The following is a 22238-nucleotide window of genomic DNA, read 5'->3' on the forward strand; positions in this document are numbered from 1 at the left end:
CATCAGCATATTTGTCACAACATATCACTGGTGATATCACAACAAATTCATTTTATTTTTTCCATACCTCGGGCCAGAATTTACATCCATTCTTCTCTTGAACTTTTATAAACAGGTTACCATTATACACATTAACAGTGTAAGTAGCTCTTAGGATTGTCAGCTGCATTATTGAATAGTAATTAGGTATGTCACCAAGGAACAGGCAATTATTGTTGTCATTATTCAAAAGTGGACATAGTTATCCAAATTGTGAACCTATAATAAGGTTTCACAACTTTGTGAATAGGGAACACGGATGTTGTTACTGTAATTAGTGATTATGACTATTGTCTTTGATAGCAGCGAACACTGCCTTCATTATTTATGACTTGTGAACATAAACATTGCTAGACGAAGTCATAAAATGATCAAATAATGCTATTCTTCGACTCGTCAATATTATTGCACCGCATATGTTAGTATTACTATAGCCATTGACTTCTTGTCATTTCTACTTATCACTAGAGTATTGTTGCCATCATTCTTTTATAGAATAGTAGTATTATTGAGTTCATTGTTTGGAATTTCATTTAAACATATCAGCTGTTAGAAATGTGCTATAGATTGATATTGTTGTCATCCTTGTTGTCTTTCGACATAACTATCCTTCCCTGATTAGTATTCTTATTATAATCACCGATAAGTAGTGTTAGTCATTCTGTCATCTGTATCATTCTTTATCAGCACAGTGGTCACTAGCATTGTTATTACTACAATGATTAGTTAATATGAGTGGCATTACACCTGTCATGACATTATGGGAAATATTGCTGATCATAATGCCATTAAGACAGGCAATTGCTTTTCTGAAGCCAGGCGTGATTGTTGCCACTGCTGTAAACTAAAAGGGACATGAAGAGGTTAGAGATATTGACATTCTCAATTTTAAAACTGTTATTTTCATTTTCTGTATAGATTAGTCTCTTGCACTTGGTAGCTAAGGAGAATAGTACAGTCATGCAGAGCTACTTACATTAGTAGCGTTCTACTGCCTAAGGGTTCATTATCGTTCTGGCAGAGCTATTTACTGACATTGACAAAGCGATTTATATTGCAAGTAATTGTGATCAGCTTTCTCACAATTAGTGAGAAAATCCATACTTCAGTATCCGTGGTGTGCAGTTTCATTTGCTTTAAGGCTCTTGCTCTATACAATTAGGATCGCTTTATATTTAAAAAGCCCCAATTATTTCTTCATTTTTAAATATTTTCTACATTTCCAGAGTCCCCAATCTTTTGGTGTGCCAACAAACTTCGAATAAAGATATTTGCTTCCATAGTGTATAGATCTTCAGATACAATCACTAGGATAGAAAAGCCTGCATTTAGAGATGAAGACTTGGCATTGGATATAGAGGCAGAGGGTTATTGCGAAGTGCATCAAAAGCAAGACAATCTACCTAAAAGAGAAGCATCCCCATTTGTTTGATTCCATGCTTTATTTAATGGAAGGAAACCACCAAATACAACTTGGGTTTTTTGTTTGTTCAGATAAATTCTGGAGTAATAACAGATAAAGTAAAAGTTTATGACTGAGTAAATTGAGTATTGATGTGTATCTTCCTATTTAAATTTAATGTCCACTGAGTATCCATATCTTCAAACCTAGTTGTTTTTCATAATCTAAGGTCTGTTTCACCATAGTACTTCTCTATTAGAACTAATTGTAACTCTTCAAGTCCTGTTGACCTACTTCTTGTCATTTGTGTAAATTAATATATTTTCTCTTTTCATTTCCATGAACTTAGTTTTTACTGGAGTGAAGAGCATTCTATTATTTATGTATTAGATAATCTGTTGAGCCCCTCACCAAATTTTAGAGCCAAGGTGCTCCTCAATGCTTGGCAATTGTTTTCATTTGGGGGAAATGCTAACTCATAATACAGAAAAATGGAACCCCAACAATTCTACACATGATGTAAGAAACACATTATTGATGATTAATGTCAGGTACCAGCCTAAAACATTAACATCAACTAGAATATCCAATAAGAAAACAATATACCTCATCTTGTACTTACCTTTCCCATGCACGTAAAATCATTTCTGAACCACCACTCTCGACAGTCTTCAAACCCAGGCTTGAAACTAAATTTGCTATCAAATGTGAAAGATCGCAGCTGTGGGGTACAGTAAATCTTATTGCAACCTGCGATTACATAATATCCATTTAACAACAGCAACCAAAGACTGTGCTTGAGAAATGAAAGATAAGAATGCATGCAAAATAAATATTATATTATTGCATCTATACATCAGAAAATCATGACAACAAAGGCAGAAGCCATATACATATATACATATTAAGGCTAAAAGTTTATATCACACTGCATTACAGTTTACTATAGTTTGCACATTCATTTTCAGACTTACCAAAAGTCATATTTATATACCAATTACAACTTGGCATGACTTAACAAATCATCTAACCTGGGAGACTAAAAATGGAGCATAGGCTATTTTTTTAGTATGACTTCTAGAATGTGTACTTGTTGATGTGTGTTTTATGACTCACCAAGAGTAGAACAAAATATCGAGATATCTTATCCTCTCTTGATCAAAGTAACACATATGCTAAGATTGCGAAAAGATCATACGAGCTTCTCCAAGGTTTTTTTTGTGTCAAGTCTTGATTGTGGATAAGCTCAATGATTGATGTGATTTGTTAATTATCACAACAGGCCCTATGTTTGCATTTCTTGGATTGATTTCAAATCATACTAGATGGGAGCTACCGAAGAATATTGCAATAGGGTTGTTCTTTCTGGATTTACATTGAATATGTGGAAAGCAAAAGGAAATGGATCAAGAATTCTACTCTAAACTGAAGTGTAATGGACATATTCCCAAATAACCAAGCTCTGCATTGCCAAGTTAAACTAAAACCACGTAGGAACTAGTGTAATCTTCAAGGGGTTATGCAAATGATTTTCATACCACAATGGACACCATTAAAATGAACAATGCACGTTGAATAATAGAAGTTAAGCACACATAGAAAAAGGTTTGAGCTAACTTTGCCCAATGACTTACAAGTAAACTGTCAAAAGTACGAACAAAGGAATTCATCAAAACACCATCGCATTCTCCACTAAATCACAACACTTGATCTAACAATTTAATCTAAATGAGGCAATAATGAAACCAAGCAAGCATTAAGACACATCAATAATCACCAAGCTTCAATGAAAATACTATTGCTCTTAGCAACAATCTCGGAGTTCCATTGCTTACAAATGAGAAAAGAGGCCTTTATATAGGTCTTTGAATACAATGGTCGGTTCATATCAAAACAATAACTGATGAACTATATTTTGTCACCATATCCCCAATTAGGGTTAGTACAAGGAAAAGAGAATCTACATTAATGCAAGGGTTCACATTGACTAGTCAAGAGGAATCCACCATCCTAGTGGGTAATAAAGGCCCACTATGCATGCCTACTATGCATTAAAAGCATCTCTTGCCCAGAATAGTCTATCTTTGACTTTGTCGTTTGAATGTTTGGAATTCATCCAGTATTCCCTCTAACTCATCTACACTAACACTTGGTGTTGATTCCTATTTGAATCATAAGGCCATCATTACTTGTTCAAATTTTCTCAAGCTATCCTCCCACTCTACAACAAATGTTGGGTTGTGTGTATGTCATTTAAGAAAGTGAATAAGTTCTCAAAGTCATCCTTGATATAGAAATTCAATCTAAAGAACTTCTCCAATTTTCTCTTTAGGTTGCTTAGAGCTATCTCATTTTCAGCCAACCTTTGTGATACCAGTGATACAACAATGTTGGAGATCTTCAGCTAGACATTCTCAACTATCCCTTTTAATCGAATGGACTCCCTAGTGAAATGTTCAAACTTTTCCTTTTTCATAATCATTGTGCCATACCACCAAGAAAGACGACACCATTAATTAGTATTTGTCAAATTTGAAATCATCTCATCCTAATAAATGTGTCCATCTTCCCATGACTACTCCATTCAATGAATCCTAGAAAGGATGGCCAATGCCCTATCATGGATATGAAGTAAGTCTTTAGCATGCTCATACACCTCATTCTCGACGCCTTTGATCCAAACTTCTACACTTTGAGCAACTCGTCTCAACTTGTTTATACTTTAAATGACTCAATTGGAATGACTGGAGGAGGAACCAAGGATGGGTCTTCATCTCTTACTAGACGAGGTAGGTTGTTTATGTACTCCCAAAATGCCCTGATGTTGCCTTTTTAACTCTAATATTTCCCTTATTACTTCCTCACCTTATCTTCCATACCCTGTAAAAAATCATCAAATTCTTCCATAACACGTTCTCAGGAGGCATGTCCTAAATTAATTCTATCACATTATACTCATCTAGTATTTTTCCTTATCAATTGTCGAAGAAACAACTTGCAAAATTTTGGATCAAGATTTTCTCCTTCTAACCTTTGTAAATTTATCAACATTTCCTTTCTCCCCTAATTGGCTCATTCGGTTCAAGATTTCTTGCAATTCAATTGTCGGGTCAACCTCATCCTTTTAACTTCTCTGTATCCTTTGACTCACCCACTTCGGAACACCAACATTTAGATCCCTCTACATTGTCAATTGCTCTTGGCCTTAGATTGTTCTAATATCAATTTCTTCCTCAACTCCAAGACTTTCTACTATTACCTCAAGAGTTTTCACCTTTGCAATAGGAATTTTTGCCTCTACTACAGGAATTTCTACTTCTTCCTCTAGAGCCTCTTCTTTCATCATCTCTTTCTATAAGTATACCAAGACTTTCCTTAGTGGTGATACTTTATTCTCTGCTCTTTTCTTGTAAAAATCTATTATAGGAATTGATGCTTAGTTTATCTTGCATTGGCCTAGTTAGGTGCTCTTCTAGCTTTTTTCTTCTTCTACTTGATTCTACTTCTTGCCTAGTGAAAGTGCCTATTTCCATAGCAATTTCTACTTCTTTCCCTGGAGCCTCTTCTTCCATAATCTCTTTCTATAAGTGCACAAAGACTTTCCTTAGTTGTGATATCTTGTTATCTACTCCTTTCGAGTGCAAATCTATGATAGGCATTGATGCTTAGTCTATCTTGAATTTGCCTAGTTAAGTGCACTTCTAGCTTTTGTCTTCTTTTGCCTATTTCTTGCATAGCGAAAGTGCATATCTCTTGCACACTTGGAGTCTAGCTTGGTGAGGATGGAACATTCCTAGATCTTTATCTCTTCTGTTGCAGTTCTTTAATATGAAGATCTAGCCAACTCCTTGGTTGAGTATCCTAAGCAACACTTTCCTTTTTTTTGTGCTTGGCACTTTCGGATGGGAATTTCTCTTTCTTTTATTCATCCTCCTGATGATTGCGTTGGTCTATCATCCTACACTGGTTGATGACCCATTAACTTGTATGTCAAACCATCCTTCAGTATGGTTAGCTTGTCCAACTGTCATTCAATCCACCACTTCATGAAATCTAAGATAGGTTTAGTTAATGTATCAATGTTTGAAATCTCCTTCTTTAACCAATCATAGGGATGGATACACTTCTGGTGTGAGACCCCGCCCCGACCCATCCTAGCACCGATAATATATTGTTATTGTGATACTCATGCTGTTATGTCAGAACATCATTGGACACACTGAACATTTTGATGCTATTTTACGATGTGTGATGTTTTACTTTAGTTATTTGATTTTGTCATTTAATGCTTATAAATATGTATTATGATGAAGAAAATGTATGCAACATTAACACTTTTGGTTATGCAAGTTGAAGGGTTAGAAATATGAGTAGAATTAAATAGACAACTATTTATTAAGATATGGATGCTTTAATTTATATAATTCCTTTAATATGCAATTCACATTATGCATGTGGTTTTGGACCTACTGATGTGTGCTACGAGTGTGCAGGAAAATTAGCCAAGACAACTCAACGGAAAAGCGGAGCTAAATTACTTGTTAATTTTGTGCTAATCTTGCATTGTAATTCTTTAAAGGTTGTAATTTGATCTTACCATTCTCCTAACTTTTAATTGTTCCTAATAAGTCCTTAAAGGCTTAGAAACATTAAATTTAAGTACCCCTATGGGTAAGGGTATGGGTGGGGGTACTTTCCAACCCCTTAGCCTCCTAGGTTGACTCTTAGGGTCACTCAAAAACCCTATTTTAGGTTGACTTCGAAAATGGGTTGCTCTTTACTTGGGTTAGTGAAACCAAACCTCCATCTTGAGTTACTTGAAGCCTAGTGGAGTTAAGGACCTTACTTAGAGGCATTTTGGGAGGAGTTTTGTTTTTTGTCACCCAATCCTCTATTTTTGGAGGAAGTCTTGAAGATTGAAGGAAGAAAAGGGAAGCTCTTCTCAAACCACCATTGCCATAACTCTTTTATGAAGGTAGGAGTTCTTCACTCCATGAATGGTTCTTTATGTGTGTTCATATTTTGAACCTTGCTTGAATCATGTTGGAGACATTGTGTAGGTATGCATTTCTTGTTTGTGTGTTGGGGGTGGATTTGGGAGGGATTTTATCTTGTTTTCTTTGATGTTATTTATATGCCTTCTTGATGTTTTGATTGTTTTTGAGAGGTTTTCATGGGGATGTTTTTGGCAACACTCACCCTTGGATAGGGAAGAAGTGGCCATGCTTGGGGAAAGGGCCTTAGTTAGACCTCAATAGTGTAGAGTCTCCTTTCATGGTGAGAGGAGGGAGAAAGGGTAGGGTGTATGGGCCCCTACTTGTCATCCCATACCTTGTTGTTATTGAAAATTCTTGAATGAGGAAAAGAATGAAAATCCTTGTGGATATAGCCTCGAAAGGGCCTTGTGAAAGAATGGAAGTTCTTGAAGTTTTAGCCCCGAAAGGGCTATGTGATGGTATGGTGATTGACTTCTCCTATTGAGAAAATCCACCTTTCCCCTATATTGGTTCATTGTTGGACCTATTGTGCAACCGGGTGGGAATGCATGTTTAATTTGCTTATCTCCTTGTGTTGTTTATCTCCATGTTGGCTCTTGTCTCTTCCATGGTTTTCCTTGATGCAATGAAGACATTTGATAAAAGTTCTCTTGTGCAAGCCTTGAAGAAACTCAATGAATTGTAATATTATGTAAGTTGTAATTGAATTTGATGTAGTGGCAAAGACATCGGGTTTTTTTATTGGTTCTTTCCCGATGGAGCCTTGAACCAGGATGAATAATAGAGAAAGAAAATGATCATGAATACCTCCTTGTATTGATCTTGTGTGATTTCAAATTTTGCATATGTTGTGAGAAAATAGATTGATGGATAATGTCATTTAATTATAAAGTCCCAAGTTTTTCCAATTATGTTAATGAAATGAAATTTGATATGATGAAGTTTTCAATTATATGGTTTAAGTATTTAGATGATGTAGAAATCTTACATTGTGATCCAAGTTATCTTTCTCCTTGTTAAGTTTCATAATTGTCAAAAGTCAATTGGACTAAGAACTATGCATTACCTTGAATTCTGGATAAATGGAACATTCACCTTGTTACATGTTGATTGTTGAGGACTGAATTATAGAAGAAAAGAATAATTTCATACACATCTTTATAATAGTAAGTTTGAATAAGGGAATCAAGGTTGTCAATAGATAGATATCATTCTTAGGGTATCACAAAAAATGAAAGTATTAGAGATCAACACTTAAGAATGGAATTCAAAAAAAATTGCATCTCCAGGCTTAAAAGACCTCTCTGGTAAATGTATGGAGAACATTTTAATCCCCCCCAAGGTCACAGAGAATATTCTCTGCATTATTCTTATAGACTGCAACTAAAATTAATATTAAATCTATAATATGGATATGAGTTGAATGCATTTTAAAGTTAAAATAATTAAATGAGCATTTTGTTGACATTTCTCAACAACAATACTTATTGCATTAAAAGCTTACCTTGACAAACAAGCATATATAATTCGCATCACCAAGGGTCTGAGATAGCACATGGGTTGAATGAGGTTGGTAGGCCAAAAAAAATAATAATTAAAGATTGACAAGAATTCGAATCATTCCTTAGCCACCTTGGATCTTGTGCTCCTATGACATGTCAGTTGAGAAAGAATGGAATTAAAACATGGTAGGTTTTTTTTTTTTTTTTTAAAGTTCCTCCCCACCCATCTCTTACTTTTTATCTCCTTCCAAGACTAGGTGTGGACTTCTTCCCAACTGCCTGCCAGCAAGAGAGCACGTAACACTTATGACATGTCATGTCATCAAGTGGATGGAGGGGGGGGAGGCAAAGTAAGTTCTTTCATTAATTTTTTTTTTACCTTGCAAACTGTCCACTCCATTCTCCTTACTAGCGCTTACCTCCTTACTGTAAGGTCACACAATAAGGAGAGGGGGCAGGAACCAAGTCTGCACTGCGCAAACATTGGGCAGTGCGACGCCTTGGGAAGTGGCCCACGCATGAGGCGAGCCACTTGGCTTAGGTTTGGGGAGGGTGGTCGTAGGATGTTGGGTAGTTTGGTTAGGATGTTAGTTGGTTGGTTAGTAAATTTTATTGTTAGGTTAGTGTTAGATATATTTTTCTTTTAGTATAGTGTTAGTTGGTATATATATGTATAGCCTAAGTTAATATAGGATTAATGGGCTAGTGTTAGGTTTAGTAATATTATAAATTAAGTTTAACATTAAGTCATTAAGTTATATTTGTAGATGTGACTTTTTGGTTAGAAAGTAGAATAATGCCTTTAACTCAGAATAGAAATTGTTAATATTTTAAATGTGATTCTTTTTTTGCATAGTGTTAGTATTTTAGGAACTTGATTATAAGCTAATTTAATTGTTATAGTATCTTAATTATTGCTTGTTCCTTATTATTTTAGATGATTTTATTAATAGTTTAAAATTAGATTAGCCTTAAATGGTTATTAGATTTGTAGTCCTTGACAATACCAGGAAGTAATATAGTATTCCTTGTTTATGTTGCAACGATGTTAATATTAATTAGTTTATACTATTGCAAGCATTGTCAGTTTGATTTTAATATGGACTTTATTAATGTGGAATTTAAATTTTTGATAGTTTTAAATGAAGCTTAGATTAAATTATAGTTTATTGAATTCATTCTAGATATCTATTTCAATTGTAAATGATAAGTTAGTAAGTGGATTAGATTTTGGTTTCAAGTTTTAAACGTGGTTAATATGCGTTAAATAGTTAAATTTAATTGACCTTCTAAACTTTCAAACCTTCTTAACGTTAAATGAATTATTTGGTAATATCGATCAAGTTATCAAGTTAATATTAGGTCTAGCTAATTAGACCATCTTTAGGGTTAGTGGTATATTTCTCTTAATTAAATTGTAACATTAACACAAATCGATAGTTTATGACTTTATAAAATGGAATGGTCGTTTAATTTTATTATTGGATTTACTAGAGACTTTCTGTTCACCCTAATAATCTCTTTTATGAAATGATCAGACCGAGTCGTAACCCTATTCTTATCAATGGTGATCTTGTATCTAGCTTCATAGTACCTACAGCTATCTGAACCTTAAACCCCTCGGACTAGTAACTCCCTTGTAATTCAACATCTAAACCATCATCGACCATACTAACTTATTGAATAATAGTTTCTTTTTTTTTTTTTTTCTTTTTTTTTTTTTAAATTATGGTCGTTTTGCTGTTATATTTTTGGGCATGACATCTGGTTTTTTGGATTGTATCCTTTATGGACCACATTCATTTCTTCCTCCATTTGATCAAGTACTTGAAAGATTTTGCAAGCTCTAATAATGTTTAGTGGTCACCTAGAACACATTCTCTTTCCAATCTCATTCTCATCTGCAACAGTGGCCCAAAAATCTTCAAGGTGCATTTTGTGTTTGTATCTTCCATCTGCTACTATTCTGATTTGGTTATAAGGATCATAATCGAGCCTCTTGGATAAAGCAACAGATAGAAAAAATGCATCTTATCTAATGATCTCTCGGTTGCTTTCAAACATGGACACATTTCAGCCTTATCTTCTCCTATAAGAATAGAAATATTTGGCCAAGACGGAAGCTTCCTGCCTTCGTGGAAGAAGGTGGCAAAGAAAGTGTTAAGAAAAGGGTCGAATGTAAATGGAGCCCACCTCTAGCAAGGTGGTTTAAGCTTAACTTTGACGAAGACTTTAGGGGTAACCCAGGGGCTGCAGGTATTGGTTGTTGTATAAGGAACCACAACATCATTGCAAAGTCTTCTAAATCAATCAGTATTGACTCTAATAACAAAGCTGAACTCTAAGCTCTCCTTGATGGACTATGGCTAAGTTCAAAATTAAATATCAAAAACCTGGAAATAGAGGGAGATTTTGTGATTATTATTAATGCCTTTTGTAAACAATTAATGCCTAGTTCTAAACCGGGAGCATTACTTTCCAAAGTAGTAGAAATCTCCAAGTCATTTAGTGAATTGACAATAATCATATATAGAGAGAAGGCAATAGTTTAGTAGATAAATTAGCAAATGAGGGGGCAGATGGCATAAATGAAATATTTATTTACAAATACATAAATAACATAGAAACCATCTTTTTGTGTTTTTTAAGTGGTCACTTTAGGGTTGGGAGGGTTGAATAGACCAAATTAGGCCAAAAAAAACACTTTAATAAAGCCCAAATAAATGTTTTGAGATCAAATTCAGCCCAGGTTTGGCCACTGGGCAGCAACTTCTTCAAAATTTTCTGCAAATTCTGCCCGGGTTTCTCTCACAGAATTTGCAGCAAATTTGTAGCTCTACAAGAGAATTTAGATAGAATTTAACAAGGACCAAATTTTGTACAGAATCGAACTGGACTTTGAGGGTTGTTGGATAGAATTTGGTAACTTAGGTTATCAACCAAAATTAGTCTGTAAGAAGGCAATGTAGCACTAAAAGAGTAACAAATTTAAGTGGGTGACTTAGTTGACATTTCGTGGATTCATGTTGAAAACCTCCTCAACTTCAATAAGCCCATACTGTTTATGATTCGTTAAACCAACATGATAAGCCTTGTTTGAGAGAGAGATATTGTAATGTCCACTTTTTGGGACATTAGAAAAGTTAAAGACATTCATATAATACTAAATTTGACTTTCAAAGCGCGGACTCAACTAATAAAAGGTTAATTTAATATTATAAAGTGGGCTAAAAATCACAAGGAGAGATAAGACAAAAGGTCAGGAAGGGAGTCAAAGAGTCACTGCAGTGAGAATAAAAGGAGAAGAGACTCATTCATTTGGCATGCCTGATTTATAATTCAGATTTCAATTTCTCTCTTGCGAGAGTTATTTGGAAAGCTTCAGCTTTCAACCAATGTGAGGACGTAGCCCCTCGTGTCGGCAGACAGTGGACGCAAACCCATTGTCGGTGGAGACATCTCTCCAAGTGTCTCGTATGCGCTTATAGGTTCTTCTCTTAGTGTTCCAATCTAATTATAAAACTGTGTTTAAGATTGGACTTTGAATGCTGGTTGTTGTATTGCTGTTGTATAATGCAATAACATCTTTTAAGGAATTTTATGAGAGTTTATTGGTTTTATACTGTTGGTTTGTAACGCATTTTCATATGCTTGAATCCTAAATATTATTCTAAGAAAGAAAGGGTTAATATCTTTTGGAGAATCTACTGGTTTCTATTGTCGTTTCGTAATACATCTGCCTATGTTTAAGTTCTAAATGTAATTCTGAGGAAGAAATCAGGTCAATATTAGTTTGGGATATTTCAGTGGTATCGGAGCTATTGAATCTACCATCCTAGCGGGTATATTCAGAGTTTTGAATCAGAGCTTAGTTGCAAACATCCAAATAGACTAATGGACAATTGATATATATCAGAGTGATTTATCGTAATTCTAGAGCCCATATTCAATAGAGAGCAATCTTTAATAATGTCCACAGTGGGAATTTCATTTTGGAGGTCGTGATTTCTTAAAGAGTGTAAAATTTTTATCGGGCCTTGCTTTATACCAAAATATTGTTTATTTGAAAACTAATGGATGCAAATTTGAAAGGCTTGAACTAATGCAAAACCAAGTGTACTATGCATGTCTTTAAATAAACATTCCTGAAAACTACCAAATGATTTTAACAGACTTCTAAAAAGGAAACCTTATCAGTGGAAAATATTCTGTAGTGGCAACCATAGTTGGAGATTTGAAAATACTAATATTTTGAACAGGAGAATTGTATTTGAAATTGCAGTAAGCCCTGCGTTTAGTTCTAGCAAATGTAATATTTAATACTACACCGGCACCTTGTCTAGACATGTCGAATGTCCACATATTGTGAAGAATATTGTGAGGTTATCAAACCACCGCAGACAATTGTAAGAAAGAAGCACGACACCCGAGTAGAAGTATTGTCCTAGACAGGCTTTTGGGGAGTTGGCAACATTAGTAATAGTGGTTATCGCATAGGGCAGTGTCAGGGGTTTAACAGACCTTAGAGAAGGCCACAGGAAATGTGAACTAGTAACCAACCTTGCGTGAGGAAAATACACAGAGATTCATCATACCCACCCCCCTCTTGAGTGGAACCATCATAGACAGCAGTGTGAGAAGGGGCAACAACTCTGAAATAGTTGGGTTTACGAATTGTCCCTTAAACCCTTCACAACTTGATTCAGCGATAGCCAAGTGGGGTTTGTGGGCACGTTGACACTCCCAAGTTGGAGGTATTCTGTGAGTCCCTATTGCAATGTCAAGATTAATCTAGCTGTAAGAAAGCTGCATCAAAGGGGATTAGAGGCTCAACGACCCAATCACATCTCAGAATGTACGAGCTATATGAATATGAAACGATGGTGCAGATAAAACAAGGTTAGCCAACCAGACAATCTTTGACAACCAACTTACCATGATTGCTCCAGTGATAGCAGTGGTATGTAAGTCGCTCGGCTGTTATCCATTATCTTGGCACATTCGAGAGTGAGTAGAGAATATCTTGAACATAACGGCACCTTCCACAATCAACTTCGATGGGTTCTCATGCCAAAATCATTACACATACTTGAACGGTTACTTAAGAAGAACTGACGTGTTGTAACGTTAAGGGTGTTTGTTGAAGTACTTGTATTCCATCACGCGAGAAGTTTTGGAGCAGAAGTAACTACCAGGAAGAAACTAGAACACCAGCTATTATTGGGTAATCGAGCAACAAGACAAGTGTCCGCAATCTAGTAAAACTGCTTACAAATTTTCAGAGATTGGAGAGAGTATTATCCAGTAGTGTAAAACAACATGGCGCCAGGATAGTAAGAACTGGCCATTGCCATTCAAATCTGATTTTGATATTTTTCACTTGAAATATAAAGCTAATGTTATTTGCTTTCAAAATTGGCATCAAAGAACACCAAATCTAGGCTGGCTTAGGAAGGACAAAGAAATTTATTTTCTTTTGTGGGTGTTTTGTGTTGTGCATTTCTTTTGAAAACACCAATCCTTGTTTTGCACCTTTCGATAGAAAAAAGGAGATAGGACGAGAATGAGCATTTCACACGCCCATACTAGCTCAGCTGCCATGGAAAACATCCTATTCACCCTAGTTCAGCTTTAAGAACTGAACGTAGGAGCATCAAGCGGTCTTGTTGTTTGTAGTGAGCATTTGTGGTTTTCATCTTTGCTGAGTTGCGTCTTTCTTCTAGCGCAATGTTGTGAATCCCTTGTGGTGAACACTAGGTTGTACTACCATACAAACATTGGCAATACTGGCACACCTTGGCATGAGTCCTTTTACATATGATTGTTTGTCATTTGGCTTCTTATGTCCTCTAGTTAACCCGCCACTTATACTCATAGTAGTAGTAACTACCATTCTTGCTGGTCAAGTAGCATTAATAAATCTTGTGTAAACCTTAGTATTGGCTGCCAGAGATCCCAGTATTACATCTTTGTGTTCGTATCTTAGATTTTTTGTTAATACTGTGAAATCCTCAATCTCTAACTCCCACAATTCCTTATGGCATCGATATAGGAAGGAATTACACCAAATACAATTGCATTTGCACAAGTGCTCTATTGCAAAAAAAAATTATCATCTAGGGTGCGTGGAGTTTTAATTAATACAAGTCAAGCAAAGGTTGCAACGGTTGATGCAAGCTATAAGGATGCTCTAGTTTCAGATTCAGTCCACTAATAAACTAAATCTGATTTGCAAACCAAACTGAGAGTTGCATTCCTCTATGATGTTGAGTGTTGATTAAATGCAGGAGGACTGTTTGACTTTATGATTGAATATTGAATCCTTGTGAAGTTCAACAAAAAGCTGAAAATTGGGTAGAAATATTGTAGTGTTCATAACCAGTAAACTATAATAACAGGTGGACCACTTTTTAGTGGGAGGTAACCTTAAAAGTTTCGAGAAAGAAGAGGAGTGTGTAGCTAGTGAAAGTTTTGATGAAGATTCTGATTTTGAAGACACATTTCATAAGAAAGTGGAAGAAGAAATTAGAAATCAGCTTAAGCTCGAGATTTTACAAGAGCATCCATCTTGATAATTTGGAAAAATATAGGGTTTGGATAAAATCAAGAAAGGTGTACTATGAAGCTACAAGCACAATTAGCCCAAAACTCTGAATCTGATATAAGAGTAGAAATACTCGACATTTATAGAGTACAAAAAACTTCCTACCCAAGTTCAGAATGACTTATCGTTCAGTGACTACATGGATTTTCATCTAGAGCAGCAAAATAAGACTAGTGCGGCAAAAAGGAAGTATTTGGAATTGGTTCAGGATCTCCTTGCAAAAGACCAGTGCAAAGATGTGTATGAAGAATTTCCAGTAGACCAAAGTCATCTAATTAAGGGTTTTGAAAAAGAAGAGCAGTCAACTACTATTGATTTGCAGCCTTACCATTATCACGTAGAAGATGTTACACAAGGTGCAAGTTTCTATGTTGGTGATTTGGAGGTTAGCTTTGACAAGCAGGCTGATGAGCTCGATTGCACACGAGGTAGTAGCAGATTGTGGCCTTTGTATGATGAGCCTTTATTTACAAAAGATAACCTAGTAACACTTGGGTTTTTGCACACAAATCAAGAGAACAGGGGAAAGAAGGTCTATGATTTTGAAAGGTGTGATGAACTATATATTTCTGATGTCCATGACATGAATTTAGAGGAGCAATCTAAGACAACACTGCAAGACGATGAACCGCCTCAACATGAATAATGAAATGCATACCTTAAAGAACCAATTGAAGGTTAGTGAAGACATGATTGTGGTATCGTTGGTACGTTATGACAGCACTCACAAGATGGTTGAAGATCTCTACAGGAAGGCTCAAAGGGAAGTGGAAGGAGATTGGCCTGTTGCTGAATTGCAAGTAATCAAAACAGCCCTCGAATCTATGAAATCAGATTACTTATGTTTTCTTGTCGACAAAGATTATATTCTTAAGGTTGCTAAAATATATGTTGATCAGTTGAATAGAGAAAGGAATGAGATTAAGGAGCTCAACGGGGAGCTTAAGTATGCTCGTGAGGCATTGGATGATACTCAGATTTCTCTTCATGAAGCAAAAAATCAGATCAGAATCACGAACCATTTTCAGGAACACGAGGGTAAAGAGAGGCAAGAGTTTTTCCAAGAAGTAATTGAGGAACTTGATAGCATTCAGCAGACTTATGATTTGGACAGTTGTCCCAAAAGACCAAGTACCGAAATTTCAAATCACATTCAGCTTATAGACAACCCTATGTTTGAAGTGGATGTTGATTGGATTTCCGATAATCCCCTTTTTGAGATGAACGAGGAAACTCCTTTTGAATGTCTTGAAGAGGCTGAATTTGATTTCAGAATATTGAATCCTGGTATAGTTCCTAGCAATGAATCTTGGTCAGAAGATAGGAATGGTGAATTAACTACGGTCGCTTGTCATTGGATCAATCCAAATATGGTTCCCGATTTCACACCATACAGGAATTGGATGGATTTCCTACATCAGCCATTGAGCAGATCTTGGTAGAGTATTGATGAGAGATACGTTTCAATCATAGCAAATGGTTTTTCAACTTCATACTTACTCATAGCACCAAGTACTTGGGGGTACTCCAAATTTATGACGATAGTATGATTTTGATATGCCCATGGTGTTAGTTTCAGCTTTTGAGCAGCTCGTTTCTTTCATCATCTATTTAGGTTGGGTGGTCACCATCTACTGGGCTATACATAGCCCCTTGATACATTTCTACCTCATCATATCAGTTGGTCATGACAACAAGGTTTGGGATCCAGGTGTTGACAATATGTATCTATGGCTTGTTGAGGATTTTGTTGTAGTTCTACTCAATTTGAGACTGGATGCGAGAATAATCAAAGTTGTACAGTCTACAGGTGCAGCGATATCTCATAGATTTGTATGGGATCCAGGGATCCAATTAATGGATGGGTTGTAGAATGACACCTTGTTTCACAGTGTAGCTGGATTTGTTTTCAGATTGGGCTATAGGGCTACCTGCATATTCATATGGGACCCTAGTGATTGCTTAAGGAAAGCAATCTTAAGGAGGGAAGATTTGTAATGTCCTCTTTTTGGGACATTAGAAAAGTTAAAAACATATTCCTATAATACTAAATTTGACTTTCTAAACGTGGAGTCAAATTATAAAAGGTCAATTTAATATTATAAAGTGAGCTAAAAATTACAAGGAGAGATAAGACCAAAAGCCAGGAAGAGAGTCGAAGAGTCACTGTTGTGAGAATAAAAGGAGAAGAGACTCATTCATTTGGCATGCTTGATTTATAATTCAGATTTCAGTTTCTTTCTTGCGAGAGTTATTCAGAAAGCTTCAGCTTTTAGCCAATTTGAGGATGTAGCCCCTCGTGCCAATAGACAGTGGACGCAAAACCATTGTCCGTGGAGACGTCACTTCAGGTGTCTCATATGCGCTTATAGGTTCTTCTCTTAGTGTTCCAATATAACAACCAGTTTTCCCGGGTCCTAGTTAACAACTAACATACTCAAAAAATTACAGTTATTACTTCATTTTCATAGGCAGTCAGTTAAATCAGTTTCGTTCATATGAAAAAGATTGACGGTTAAAATCAGTTAAACAAGATTTCTTAACTAAGAACTTAAAATACCATCTAAGAATTTACTATAGAAATTAAAATCCACATACCATGGAATTTGAACCGAGGGATCATTGTAGGGATGCTTCTGTAATCACCCAAATTAGTCCACAGATACTACTACAACAATATCATATAACAACTTCCATCCAATACCGATATATCAAAAATCAAATGACGATTACCATTGAATATCACTATATAAAATTATGGCATCACATACCATTGTATCAATTAGGCCATTGATTACCATTGGATCATTTAAGGCATCAGATACCACTATATCAATTAGGGCTTCAGATTCCATAGAATCAATTAGGGCTTCAGATACCACTATATCATTTAGGGCTCAGATACCACTGTATCATTCCTTTCCTTCCGATTGCTTAATTGTAGCAATAACTCAAAATTAGAAGATATGCTCATATTTATTATTCATATAAATGAAAGATTGATATAACAATCCATTAGATAAAATCTATCTCTTGCAGCTAAATGTAAAATAACTATAATGATGATATAACTCAATTAATCTTACCTTCGTCTTGCGTATACATCATAAAAGTGATATTACCTGTTTCCAACAAACAATTGAATGTATAGCTTATCTTTGTCTATTGTACATCCGACAACTTTGGGAGAGGTGAAACATTGTCAGGGGCTTAACCACCTAACCTTGGACCTTAACTTATTCCCCACACAATCTCTAACGAGAAAGGCCCTCCCTACCCGGAATTGGACTTGGAACATCTGTCATCTACTAAGCATCCTAGTATCTAACCACACCACTCGACTTGACAGCAGGCGTTACAATAATAGGATCATGCATGAGTTATTAAATGTTTCCTTTTAAAAATGATAACCATTGTTATGTCATAACTGATACTGTTTCATATTATTGCAGATTATTTTCTCTCACCTCTTCACCCTTATCCTTGGCTACACAGCCGAGTGAATCCTAGGTGTTCGGAATTCTCAAAACAACCGGTTCTTTCTGTTGATTCTCAACCATTTCATAATTAACATTAATTCCAGCTTATCACAATCTGTGATTTGAGAGATTATATTCTTTAAAAATTGCAGAATTGATTGTTTAATTCTAGTATCTATTGACATAATGATTTATGGATCCATACTATGGATACTTGGTTATCACTTGCCATGAACAAGGCTAAATTAAAAGATGTCCAATTTGTAAATTCAAACAAGATATCAAAGAAGATATCATCATGATAAATGCTGAAACTAGCTGCTATGAAATTCAATATTATTGTACTTTTTATTTCAGATTGTATTACACATAGGAAACCTTCTTTAAGAGCTACTATTCAACACTCTTTATTATGATTCTGGAAACCATGAGAGTTAAGAAGAAAGTTCATCATAATTTATAGGGATTACTCAGCTAGTAAAGGAAATAGCATGATCGCAAGCAAAAGATAAGATATTTCCACGCCTAGCCAACTGCTATAGAAATGGACATATTGTAATGGTAACCTCATAACCTATTAAGTGTTCGGTAATGCTTTGATGATCTTGGAATCTGATTGGTTCCCTCTAGTTGCTTGAGACGTCACCTTCATTGCATACAGACTCTGATTCTTAGCCAAATTACTTGCACGACAAAGGGAAGATATTGTTGATTTGTTCAAGTTACTAGTCGATATTTGCAGGGATTCGGCAAATGTAGAATACTGAAATACTGAGATGAAGTCGGGTTTAAAGAAGTCTGGAAACAACACTACAAAAGGAATTCGGAAATATGGAGAACATAAGGATTGGTAAAGACGTCCGACTGCTCTCTCAGCTTCCATATAAAGGAATGAGTCGTGACTTCTTGGCTTCCGTCGGTTAAAGATTATAAGACAATTTGAATTGCCACATATTAAATTGATTTTCATGCCAAGTGTTAATAGGTTAAAAGCAAAGAATATTAAAATGGAAAGAAATAGAGTTGGAAGATTATAATTTGAATATTATAATAATCTTTTATTTATATAAGTACATGCAAATATATTAATGGGGTGAGATCACTTTATGATGAAGGTAATGCTCTGATACCACTGATGAAGGGCCACACCACCGTTACCAACTTATAACCAAAAATGCCACTAGCTCTTCTTCAACTTTATCCAAGATCCAAGTGTAAACTGCCTCACATTCGGCGCTCTATCTACACACTCACAATTCCACCACAATCCTGTTGTAAACTGCCTCACATTCGGCGCTCTGTCCACAGACTCAGGAAATCTCACTCTTCACTTCCTCTTTCTCTTTCACACCTTAAAGCCTTCACACCTTCCAACTTTCACACCTTCAAGCTTTTCCTTCCAAAGCTTTCACCTTTCCAAGCTTCTCCTTCTCAAGCTTCTAGTCCTCGAGCTTCTCCTTCTCAAGCTTCTCCTTGAGCTTGATTAGAAATGCTCATATGCCTTGCTTAAATAGGCACTTACCACCTAATGCATGATTTATCCACAACCTTCTAGAATTCCTCCACAACCTTCTACAACTTCCATAACCTTCTACAATATCCACAACTTTCTACAATATTCATAACTTTCTAGAATTCCACCAACACACCTCAATAAATGGAATGACAACCATTTTTTTATTTTTATTTTTAACTTTTCTATTACGCCACCTATGCACCTCGAAAATAAAAATCTCCTTTTCCTTTCTTTTCTCCTTTTTTTCCCTTTTTTTTATTATTTCTCCTCTAATTTTCGTCACTTTCTCTCTCCAATTTTTTTTTTTTTTTGCAATTTTTTTTTTTCAATAATTTTCCCATGCAAGATGCTCTTGCATCAGACTCCCCTGGTAGATAGAAAAGTGTGTCCCACACTTTGACGCCAAAAGAAAGAAAGGTCTACAACCATCTTCATCTTCACCAAAGGTTTCCACCTCAACGGGGACAAGAAAACCAACGTGCAAATCCTCTACATTTGCATCACTCTATCAAACACCAGAATCTCAACCATCCAATCAACATGCTCACTCCCAGGAACAAACTGAACATAATACTTCATTAGCAAACTCCCATTCACATCAACAACTAGTGCATCCATAACAAACCCCACATCAACAACCACATGTAGATCTCCATCAACACATGCCAAACTCTCAACACCAGCAACCTCATTGCTCACAACAAGATGCTCTGCAATACATAACTCACCTCCAACAACCGGATCATCCACGACCAAGTGCTCTGCAACATACAAGTCACCACCAACATCAACTAGATCATCCATGACCAAATGCTCTGCAGTCTCCATGTCAAACTCAACCAGTTGATCATGAAAACCAACCTCTGTCCCAACATCAACAAAGTTAGGAATACTTTTAGCAACAACCTCTAGTTGCTCTGCAGGTTCTGCATCAAGCTCCACAAACTGATCAACAAAACCAACCTCTTCCACCTTGACCTTCTTAGCTTGATCAGCCAATCTAGCATCCAACCGAGAAATCATCTTAGAAAAATTCCTCTCCACTATATCATGGATTTTCGCAATCATCTTAGGGTCCAATCCTCTTGGAGCCATCTCCCAAGATCTTCGTAAACCCTCTGCAACAAATCCTTCCCACACTCCTTGTGACAACCTCGAATTGTTTGCAAGTCAGATCGCAACCTGCCACCTCGCACGAACAATCAGGAACCACATCACAAGTCTAGGACAACGGATCTGCAATCCACAAGCTCTCTATGATCATGCCTCAACAAGTTCAGTCTTCCATCTCCACATCCATTGATCAATCAGCATGTCCTCCCAAGATCTTGGTGCAAACTACCTCAGCTTCGGCGATCTGTTTACACGCTCAGGAACTCTCGCTTTGATAAACTTCACCCAACCAAGGTCCTGGTACAAACTGCCTCACACTTCGGCGATCTGCTTGTACACTCAGGAACTCCTGCTCTGATAAACTTCACCCAACCAAGGTCCTGGTACAAACTACCTCACACTTCGGCGATCTGCTTGTACACTCAGGAACTCCTGCTCTGATACCACTAATGAAGGGCCACACCACCCTTACCAACTCACAACCAAGAATGCAACAATATGAAGACAAAGAGAGATAAAATGCTTCCCAAGAAATTTTATTAAATTTGAAAGCAGGAGTTCCTGAGTGTACAAGCAGATCGCCGAAGTGTGAGGCAGTTTGTACCAGGACCTTGGTTGGGTGAAGTTTATCAGAGCAAGAGTTCCTGAGTGTACAAGTAGATCGCCGAAGTGTGAGGCAGTTTGTACCAGGACCTTGGTTGGGTGAAGTTTATCAAAGCGAGAGTTCCTGAGCGTGTAAACAGATTGCCGAAGCTGAGGCAGTTTGCACCAAGATCTTGGGAGGACATGTTGATTGATCAATGGATGTGGAGATGGAAGACTGAACTTGTTGAGGCATGATCATAGAGAGCTTGTGGATTGCAAATCCGTTGTCCTAGACTTGTGATGTGGTTCCTGATTGTCCGTGCGAGGTGGCAGGTTGCAATCTGACTTGCAAACAATTCGAGGTTGTCACAAGGAGCATGGGAAGGATTTGTTGCAGAGGGTTTACGAAGATCTTGGGAGATGGCTCCAAGAGGATTGGACCCTAAGATGATTGCAAAAATCCATGATATAGTGGAAAGAAATTTTTCTAAGATGCTTTCTTGGTTGGATGCTAGATTGGTTGATCAAGCTAAGAAGGTCAAGGTGGAAGAGGTTGGTTTTGTTGATCAGTTTGTGGACCCTGATGCAGAACCTGCAGAGCAACTAGAGGTTGTTGCTGAAAATATTCCTAACTTTGTTGATGTTGGGACAGAGGTTGGTTTTCATGATCAATTGGTTGATTTTGACATGGAGACTGCGGAGCATTTGGTCGTGGATGATCTAGTTGATGTTGGTGGTGACTTGTATGTTGCAGAGCACTTGGTCGTGGATGATCCGGTTGTTGGAGGTGAGTTATGTATTGCAGAGCATCTTGTTGTGAGCAATGAGGTTGCTGGTGTTGAGAGTTTGGCATGTGTTGATGGAGATCTACATGTGGCTGTTGATGTGGGGTTTGTTGCTATGGGCGTGAATTCACTAGTTGCTGATGTGGATGAGAGTTTTCTATTGAAGCATTATGTTCAGTTTGTTCCTGGGAATGAGCATGCTGATTGGATGGTTGA

General features: G+C 36.6%; 1 protein-coding gene across 1 annotated transcript in view; it reads right to left on the reverse strand.

Moving 5' to 3' along the window:
* The window catches only part of LOC149552104 (P-loop containing nucleoside triphosphate hydrolases superfamily protein), a 228117-nt gene that overhangs the window by 165783 nt on the left and 40096 nt on the right, over positions 1–22238 (reverse strand). The window contains exon 4 of the mRNA XM_089787572.1: positions 2064–2191. Within this exon, the coding sequence (XP_089643698.1) occupies positions 2064–2191 (128 nt within the window). The remainder of the gene's footprint in view (positions 1–2063; positions 2192–22238) is intronic.

This window comes from Cupressus sempervirens, chromosome 6, assembly GCF_028749045.1.
Source record: "Cupressus sempervirens isolate cs-2001-9-10 chromosome 6, ASM2874904v1, whole genome shotgun sequence".
Taxonomy (NCBI): Eukaryota; Viridiplantae; Streptophyta; class Pinopsida; order Cupressales; family Cupressaceae; genus Cupressus; species Cupressus sempervirens.